This window comes from Perca flavescens, chromosome 11, assembly GCF_004354835.1.
Source record: "Perca flavescens isolate YP-PL-M2 chromosome 11, PFLA_1.0, whole genome shotgun sequence".
NCBI lineage: Eukaryota > Metazoa > Chordata > Actinopteri > Perciformes > Percidae > Perca > Perca flavescens.
The window spans coordinates 18329895-18339713 of record NC_041341.1 but is presented as its reverse complement, the minus strand read 5'-3'; the positions used below and the strand labels follow the sequence as shown (position 1 = coordinate 18339713).

At 39.6% G+C, this 9819-nt stretch overlaps 1 protein-coding gene across 2 annotated transcripts in view; it reads right to left on the bottom strand.

Moving 5' to 3' along the window:
- Positions 1-1490: 1490 nt before the first annotated feature.
- The window catches only part of si:ch211-214p13.3 (nectin-3), a 43150-nt gene continuing 34821 nt past the window's right edge, over positions 1491-9819 (bottom strand). The window contains exons 6-8 of one of the 2 annotated variants that reach the window (XM_028590728.1): positions 2544-2640; positions 2335-2452; positions 1491-2086 (exon numbers count right to left, since the gene is read on the bottom strand). In XM_028590728.1, the coding sequence (XP_028446529.1) occupies positions 2075-2086; positions 2335-2452; positions 2544-2640 (227 nt within the window). In that variant the 3' untranslated portion in view covers positions 1491-2074. The remainder of the gene's footprint in view (positions 2087-2334; positions 2453-2543; positions 2641-9819) is intronic. The other variant, XM_028590731.1, reaches the window with a different exon arrangement.

Sequence of the window (9819 nt, the reverse complement as noted above, 5' to 3'; positions counted from 1 at the left end):
GGCTTGGCAAATAACATATGTTCTGTTGTACGCACTACACTACTGTCACTACACAACACTGAGTATTTTTCTTACATACATGTTTTGGTAACAGCCAACTACTAACATGGCCAAGACCAAAGAGCTGTCCAAAGACACTAGAGACAAAATTGTACACATCCACAAGGCTGGAAAGGGCTACGGGGAAATTGCCAAGCAGCTTGGTGAAAAAAAGGTCCAATGTTGGAGCAATCATTAGAAAATGGAAGAAGCTAAACATGACTGTCAATCTCCCTCGGACTGGGTCTACAATGCAAGATCTCACCTCGTGGGGTCTCAATGATCCTAAGAAAGGTGAAAAATCTGCCCAGAACTACACTAAGTTTGCCAATGACCATTTGGATGATCCAGAGGAGTCATGGGCGAAAGTCATGTGGTCAGATGAGACCAAAATAGAACTTTTTGGTCATAATTCCACTAACCGTGCTTGGAGGAAGAATGATGAGTACCATCCCAAGAACACCATCCCTACTGTTAAGCATGGGGGTGGTAGCATCATGCTTTGGGGGTGATTTTCTGCACATGGGACAGGGCGACTGCACTGTATTAAGGAGAGGATGACCGGGGCCATGTATTGCAAGATTTTGGGGAACAACCTCCTTCCCTCAGTTAGAGCATTGAAGATGGGTCGAGGCTGGGTCTTCCAACATGACAATGAGCCGAAACACACAGCCAGGATAACAAAGGAGTGGCTCTGTAAGAAGCCTATCAAGGTTCTGGCGTGGCCTAGCCAGTCTCCAGACCTAAACCAAATAGAGAATCTTTGGAGGGAGCTCAAACTCCGTGTTTCTCAGCGACAGCTCAGAAACCTGACTGATCTAGAGAAGATCTGTGTGGAGGAGTGGGCCAAAATCCCTCCTGCAGTGTGTGCAAACCTGGTGAAAAACTACAGGAAACGTTTGACCTCTGTACTTGCAAACAAAGGCTACTGTACCAAATATTAACATTGATTTTCTCAGGTGTTCAAATACATATTTGCAGCTGTATCATACAAATAAATAGTTAAAAAAATCATACATTGTGATTTCTGGATTTTTTTTTTTTTTTTTTTAGATTGTCTCTCACAGTGGACATGCACCTACGATGATTCTAAGTGGGAGAACTTGCAAAATAGCAGGGTGTTCAAATACTTATTTTCCTCACCGTATGTATGTATGTATGTATGTATGTATGTATGTATACAGTCAGGAAATAATTCATGAAATAATTCAAGGACGAAATGTAATGGAAAACTGAGAAATTGGAATGACACTTGAGAAATATAGAATAAAAGCTAAATAATATGAAAAGAAACATAACATGGAAACCTTGTTGAAGACAAATCTGGTGGCAACATTCAAATAAATAATAAATAAAACCAAAGTAATAATTTGCACTTAACAGACTTGTACAGCACTTTCATAGAAAAACAGTGTTTCTCCCTTTCTCCAAATGCTTTACTATATTAGAAAACCTGAGCAAATGGAGAAAAATGTGTTTCAGAATGCTTCTTAATTTGTCTGCGTTTTGTCAAGTTGCAGTTTTTCTCTTAAGTTTAAGTGTGTTTTTTAGGTTTTCATTGCTTATTCTCAAGTTTTCTATTCAAATTTCTCATGAATAATTTCTTGGCCAGTAACCAAGTTTATTGTGTGTATTCAAACATGCTTCATAGCCCTCTGCTTTTAGCAACCGTTAATGCTGTTGGTGGTTAAACAGAATTACACTGTGGCTGTTAATGATAAAGCAAACAGTCACAAGCCACATCCTACATAGATAATGTTGTTGGTACTGACTGTGTTAGACAGTTAATAAAACGTTCTCTTTCATTCATTTGATGGTTCCAGTTTTGCTTGAAAACTCTATAGTTTGCAATCTTCATTCACCATTTTGTTGCTTCTGTTGTACAGCATTTTATAGTATTATTGTTAATGCTATTAGCAGTACACATTACCCTATACTGTTGACTAACCAGCTGAGTGAGGAATGACACGTTAGCCACGGGGTGTGTAAGCCAGCTGCAGTCCAACTGTTGTCACGCTTGCTGCTGCCATGCATGTCAAAGAGATCCCTATGGCAGACAATTCAAAATGTTTTATTAAAACCAAGAACTTAATTCCAAATTAATCTAAAAAGAGTGTTAAGGTTTCTGCTGAAAGAACATTTTAGAAAGACACTAAACTGAAAAAGGATAGATAGTTGTACTTAATATTAAGTCATTCACACAAAAAAATATTTTTTAAGGCACACAGATCCAACTTTGAGGGTAATAAAAAAGAGCCACTGTAATAAAACAAATATCATAAATGTTTCCTCTACCTCTGCTGCTTCCTCTTCTACTCTTTGAGGCCCTTCAGGTGAGTTGGAAGTTGTTGGGACCATTGTCCTCCCCCCACGTGTGTCCTCTCTTGTCCTGGATAATGAATTACCAATTAACCTACAACAAAAGATTTATAGTATCTACAGTAGATGTTTTTATACTTAGCAGTACTATAAATTACACTGTGCAGTACTACTGGAAACCGTACCTTGTAAATCTCCCAGATTTATAAAAGTACCAAACTACCGAAGCAACAAGGGCAATCAGCAAAAGACCAAATAAGATCCAACCAGCAATGTCGGCATCTGTATGAAGACAGGAACAGAAAGAATACAGGAAAGAGGAAATACAGATATAAACTGCCAGTTTATAAGGTACAACTCTGCAATGAATCCCACCTTAAAGAGGTGATATTATGCTTTTTGGCTTTTTCCCTTTCCTTAACTGTGTTGTATATGTTTTTTGGGCATGTAATAGGTTTAAAAAGTGAAAAAGCCCAAAGTCCACCCCAAAGGTAGTTTCCATCTCCAGCAGAAAACACTGTTCACAAACTGCTCCCAACAGCTCTATTCTAGTGAAGCCTTTTCTTCCGTGACGAGCTGACGTCAGCTCGTAACAGAAGTTATAAAGCTGCTAAGCTCCCCCCCCACCACCACTAATTCAAGTTTGTTAGACCCAAAGCGGCTGGAGAGTTGAGAGTCTCGGTCATGTCCAGGAGACACTGTATTCGTCAGTGCACGGGGAAATTTCCTCTTTTTCGTCTTCCAAAAGACGATGAATTTAAGAGTCAGTGGTTAAAATTTGTTTTTGGCACTATTCCCCAGGACTACAACCCCAACCTTATGTTGTGTTCTGTCCATTTTACGGAGGACTGCTTCCTGAACCTGCAACAGTTCAATTCAGGATTTTCAAACCGTTTAATTCTGAAAGACAGTGCAGTTCCGACTCTGTCTGGCCATCCTGGAGATTCAGAACCACAACCTGTAAGTACGCTAGCTATATTTTATAAACCTTTACCAAGTGTTCAAGTGGGCTGTTGAAGTGGGCAGGTTGTAGCTAAACTACAGCTAGCTAAAGCTGTAGCTAATGTTATATCCGGTGTAAAACTGTTTAGCTCATTTTTAACAGATTATTTTTTTAAATATGGCGATGGGTTGTGTTTTAAATATGTGAAATATTGCTGTTGTGTGGATGTGCATTTATGAGTAACTTTTACCAGCTGCTATTACGGTGGCAGTGAAATGTAGCCTCGTTACAAAGTTAGCAGAAGCTAACTTTCTAGCTAGTCTCCTGATTTCACAAGGGATAAGAACGTTAGCGTTACAGATACTGACTCTTTTCATCTGATTACTGTCTTATTACGGAGTACATCACAGCAGCACCTCGAAACCCCACACCTTTCCACTACATTCCATGACATAGGATGCCAGACCGAACCACCACAAAATATGTCAGTGGGCATACAGTCCAGTGCTCCAAAAATGAGAACAGTCGGCACACAGCTACCCAGCAAACATTTGGACGTTTAATGACCGTTGAAAAGACGTCCGTCCGAGACGTCCCGTCATGGTTGAAAAATAGTTCCAAAATGAAAGTTGAACCGAAGTCTTTGACGTCACTTGGCCGTGAATTCCACGTCTTTTCTGGCCGTGAATTCCACGTCTTTTCTGCGCGTCCCTGGACGCCAGAATTAGTCTTCTTCTGGATGTTTATAAGGTGTGTTTCTGCATAAGTGTAGGCTATAAGCCTGCATATTAAACAATCATACACCCATTGTGTTAAATTGTGAACGGCGATCTTGACGTTTACACATCTAAACTTGACAAAGGTTCTAAAAAGGTCCAAAATCGGTCCAGTCATACCTGAACATACAACACTTTACTTATACATTTAAGTTCTTAATATAATTAATTGCATCTGAATATAGGGTTAAGGTTTGTTGCATGTAATTATGCATAATTTATAGTTATTACAGTAACTACATGTAACAAGGACACTGTAAAATAAACTGTTCTTATTTTCATTTTAGTAGTTCATTACAAATGATCATAAAGATAACGGGATGAACTAAAAAGCCACAAAATTCCAAATCATATTTATTTATTTTACGGTTTATACAATACAGATTCACCCGGGAAACAGGAAAAACGTGTTCATTACAAAACAAATTCAATTTTAGCTCAATTCCGTTAATTTAGTTCAGTTTAGTAACACTGTCACAAATATCTCCCTTTGTGTAGCAACTTTTTGCAACATCATTTACACCAGGAAAGTTATTTGTTATAACCCCACACTCTTCCTGGAGCATGTTTCAAGTGTTCCACCATAGCCGCATCAATTTCTGATTCAGTTGAATTTGGGCTCCACCTCTTCACAGCATCTGAGGGAAGAGAATATTACAATAATAAACAAAACAAACAGTAGGAAAAAAATTACATTGAATTACTGTCTAAATGTTTTTATGGTCCTATAACTAAATTAAAAAAAATAAATGAAACAAGATTTTGCACCAGTTTCATGAATGAAACTGAGTTAGAAAAAGCTAAAATCGGGCAACTTCCGGTATGGCACTGTGGGGGTGAGTCACGCAGTACGGAGCTCCCAGTTAACTTTTGAAATTATACTGTTTTAACATCGCCCTGGGCTTCAATTTGTGTTTTGAGGAATCATACATTTGCGAGATAACTATACTACACTTTGTGTCATGGCTGGAATGAGTGGCAAACCGAAATCCTCGCAGCAAACACTGTCAACACGACAGGCTAGTCTTGCTAGCAAACTTTCAGCTATGGCGGAGGACAGGGCTGGCGGCAAGATGGAAGATGTTGTCTCCATGCCTCAACTGGTATCTGAACTAGCTAAGCAGAGATCTGTTCTAACGGAAGATATATCCACGTTGATTCAAGGGTCGCTAAAACCACTCCAGACCGCTGTGGAGGCTATACGAGATACCGTCAACTCGTTCCAAACCAGACTAGCATCAACGGAGGCTATAGCTGGTGAGAACTTTGAGCGCTTGAATACTGCTGAAGTAACGATAAACACGCTGAAACTGGCAAATCAAGAATTGTTAGACCGGGTGGATGATCTCGAGAACAGATCACGCAGGTCGAATCTGCGAATTGTGAATATTCCGGAGGGCAGTGAGAAGCAAAGATCCAGTCAAATTCATGGAAAAGCTACTTATGGACTGTCTGGGGTCGAGTGTCTTCGCGGAGCCACCTGAATTGGAGAGAGCACATAGATCCTTGGCTTCTAGACCAGCGCACGGGAAGCCTGCTAGAGCATTTGTGGTGTGCTTTCGGAGTTTTCAACAAAAAGAAGCAGCGCTGCGCTGGGCAAGGAGCCATGAGGTTAAGTTCCATGATGCGAGCCTTCGGTTCTATCCTGACCTGAGTGCTACCCTGGCGAAAAAACGAAGGGCTTTCAACGGAATTAAACGAGCGTTGTATGAGAAGGGAGTGAAATTCCGCCTGGTGTATCCAGCCCGCATGAACGTGATTTTGGGGGAAGAGACGCTCACCTTTGATTCACCGGACAAAGCACAGGAATTCTACGACAAGCGCATTCGGTCCTCTGAGTGAAGGGAGGTGATGGACTTAATACAAGCTTGGTGGAATTGATCTAGTCTGCTTGATAACTAGGTACTCCGCTCTTAATTGATAAAAGCACACTCGCCTTTATTTAGCTTGTAAAATGTATGGCACTTTCATACTGATGTACATTGACATATGTTGGGACTCTTGTAGATAACATAGTGTTTAAAGGTTGTTCACCGGTAAGGCATCTTTAGCGAGCCTGCAGTTTATCCCAATTTGGGATCTAGACATAGGCAGTTCACGCTATGGGTTTTAGTTTATTATGTATTTGTTGGGTGGGGTGTGGGGGTTTCAGGAGAGGGGAATATGCGTCATGTGTTTTCACTGTGAGTCAGTTTTGTTAAGTATTTGTGGTCTACTAGTCTTGAGTTTTTTTTTTTCTTTCTTCTTATGAATAAGGGTAAACTTAATCAAGACTTGGGTGAAGCTGTCAGGTTTATAAGCTGGAATGTCAAGGGGATGAATGGTCCTGTGAAACGAGCAAGAATATTTGCACATTTAAAATTTTTAAAATGTGAAATTGCTTTTTTGCAAGAAACTCATTTATTAGTCAAAGATCAGTTCAGATTAAAGAAAACATGGGTGGGTAAATTATTTCATTCTGGATTTACTCATAGGTCTAGGGGGGTGGCTATCCTGATACATAAGAAAGTGCCATTTAACCCAACTAAGGTAATAGAGGATTCACAAGGTCGATATGTCATTGTATTAGGATGTTTATATTTTAAGCCTGTCATACTGGTGAACGTATATGCCCCTAATTGGGACGATGAGGGGTTTATAGAAAGGGTGTTAGCATCCATTCCAAGTCTCAATACCCATTCTCTAATTTTTGGGGGAGATTTAAATTGTACAATTACTCTGTCTCTGGATCGTTCTAAATCAAAATCTAACTCTCCCTCCAAAATGGCAAAGAGGTTGTCATTGTTCATGGATCAGGTAGGCTGTGTTGATCCATGGCGTTTCTGTTTCCCATTGAGCAAAACATATTCGTATTTCTCCCACGCACACCATACATGATAGTAGAATTGATTATTTCTTCATTGATAGAGCACTGTTGTCTTTGGTTAAAAAATTGAATACTCATCTATAGTTGAATCTGATCATGCCCCGGTACTTTTAGACCTTTCTTTATCACACAAAAGTGCGGAGTATACTTCATGGAGATTGGATACTTCTTTATTGAAAGAGAAGGGATTTTGTCAAATGATCTCATCAGCCATTGATGAGTTTCTTGATTTTAATAGAGGTGATGGTGTATCTCCATCTATTTTATGGGAGACGCTCAAGGTTGTTATTAGGGGGAATATTATTTCATATAAATCCATGCTAAATAAAAGCAGAAGTTTAGAGCAGGAAAGATTGATCAAAGCTGTACAGGTGATAGATAGCCAATATTCAGCTTCCCCATGCCCGGAACTTTATAAAGAAAAAGTAGAACATCGGGCTAAGTATGAGCTGTTTGCGTCCAAAAAACTGCAAGGATGTTGTTGAAATCACGGGCATTATGTATGAACATGGGGAAAAGTCGGGTCGCCTATTAGCCCACCAGTTAAAAAGTAGAGCATCTGAGCATCATATCTCGTGTATTATGAGAGAAAATAGGGAACTTACGGTTGATCCTGTAGAAATTAATGATACATTTCAGGCATTTTATTCTAATTTGTATTCATCTGAAGCTCCTAAAGACAATACAGTTATGGATAATTTTTTTCAGAAATTTAAATATGCCCACCATTAGTGCAATCAGTAGAGCAGAATTAGAGCTCCCTCTTTCAAGACACTGAAATTGCGGATGCGATTAGGAACATGCAAAATGGGAAGGCACCCGCCCGGATGGGTACCCAGTTGAATTCTTTAAGAAATTTGCAGGGCAATTGATTCCACTTTTACTTGATATGTTTAATGACTCGAAAGCTAAAGGTACTCTGCCCAGGACTTTGACTGAAGCTTCCATAACTTTACTGTTAAAACCAGGGAAAGATGGAAAGGAATGTGGGTCATATCGCCCTATTTCCCTCCTTAATTGTGATATCAAAATATTGGCGAAAGCACTTGCACGCCGCTTGGAAAGAGTTATGCCAGAGGTGATCTCCCGGACCAAACGGGCTTTATGACGGACGGCACTTTTTTTCGAATGTGCGCCGCCTTTTAAACGTCTTATACTCACCAGCGCCCAGTGTGGTGGCAGAAGTGGTCATTTCATTGGACGCTGAAAAGGCGTTTGATAGGGTAGAGTGGAGTTATCTGTTTGAGTGTTTGAGTAGATTTGGTTTTGGCCCTAATTTTAGATCTTGGATTGAGCTTTTTATACTTTAGTCCAAAGGCCTCAGTCGTTACCAATGGGTATCATTCCAAATTCTTTTCCCTGACGAGGGTACGCGTCAGGGATCACCGATAAGTCCACTTCTGTTTGCTTTAGTTATTGAACCTCTCTCTATTGTGTTAAAGTCAGAGCCCGAAATATGTGGAATTCATAGATGGGGATTGACCCATAAGTTATCTTTGTATGCGGATGATTTATTGTTGTACCTGTCAGACCCTATACATTGTATTCCCCATGTTTTGAATATATTGCAAACATTCAGTGTTGTCTCTGGTTATAAACTTAACCTAACTAAAAGTGAGTGTTTTCCTATAAACGCCTTGGCCCGTTCTCTTCAGGACTCAGATTTACCTTTTTGTATGTCCAGAGATGGGTTTAAGTATTTAGGTATTAATCTGACTCCAACCTTTCCTGAGCTATACCATAAAAACTTTACTCCATTAGTAGACAAATTAAAGTCCGATTTTCAGAGGTGGAATGCCATTAATTTGTCATTGGTTGGTAGGATTAACTGTATTAAAATGAATGTTCTCCCTAGATTCCTTTATCTTTTTCAGTGCCTCCCAATTTATCTGCCTAAATTATTCTTTCAATCTCTTGATAGGTGTATAACATCATTTATTTGGGCGGGTAAAGCTCCTAGGCTTCAAAAGAGACTCCTTCAGAGACATCGTTCCAATGGAGGCTTGGGTCTGCCAAATTTACAGTTCTACTATTGGGCGGCTAACTGCCAGAAAATACTTTATTGGTGTCAATCTCCAGATATGGACTGGTGTGAATCTGAGAATAACTCGTGTCTGTCAACATCACTCTTAGCTTTAGTAACTTCTAAAATCCCTTTGGCAATTTCAACACATACCTTAAATCCAACGGTCAGCAATACATTACGTATTTGGCTACAATTTAGAAAACATTTGGGTCTTCCTGATTTTTCCATTCAAGCCCCAATTTGCCATAATCATTTATTTTTACCAGCTAGACTAGATGCAACCTTTTTGGAGTGGAAAAGGCAAGGCCTTGTCAGATTTAAAGATTTTTATAAGGATGGTGTATTTGCAAGTTTCAAAGACATATGTGAAAAATTTGATCTCCCTGCTCAAACCATTTTAGATATTTACAGATTCGTCACTTTATTCGTAGTAATTCGACGGCTTTTTCCAAATGTACCAGAGCCATCCGGTTTGGATGATATCTTGGAAGTGTCTTCTAAATTAAAGGGACTTATTTCCAGAATTTATAATATCATCACTTCCCATAGTGACAATACTCTGGATAAGATTAAAGCGAAGTGGGATGATGAACTAGGAGAGCCGATATCGGATAGTACATGGGAGGAAGCTGTGCGTGAGGGTAAATGGGACAACATCCTGTGCTCGTTTGAGCTTAATCCAGTTTAAAGTTTTACATAGGACACATTTTTCTAGAGCTAAACTGGCAAGAATATTTTTAGGCATGAATGAAAATTGTAGCAGGTGTAATAGTGCTCCAGCAACCTTGACCCACATGTTCTGGTCATGCCCACGTTTGGATCACTTTTGGTCAGGGGTCTATAAAACGTT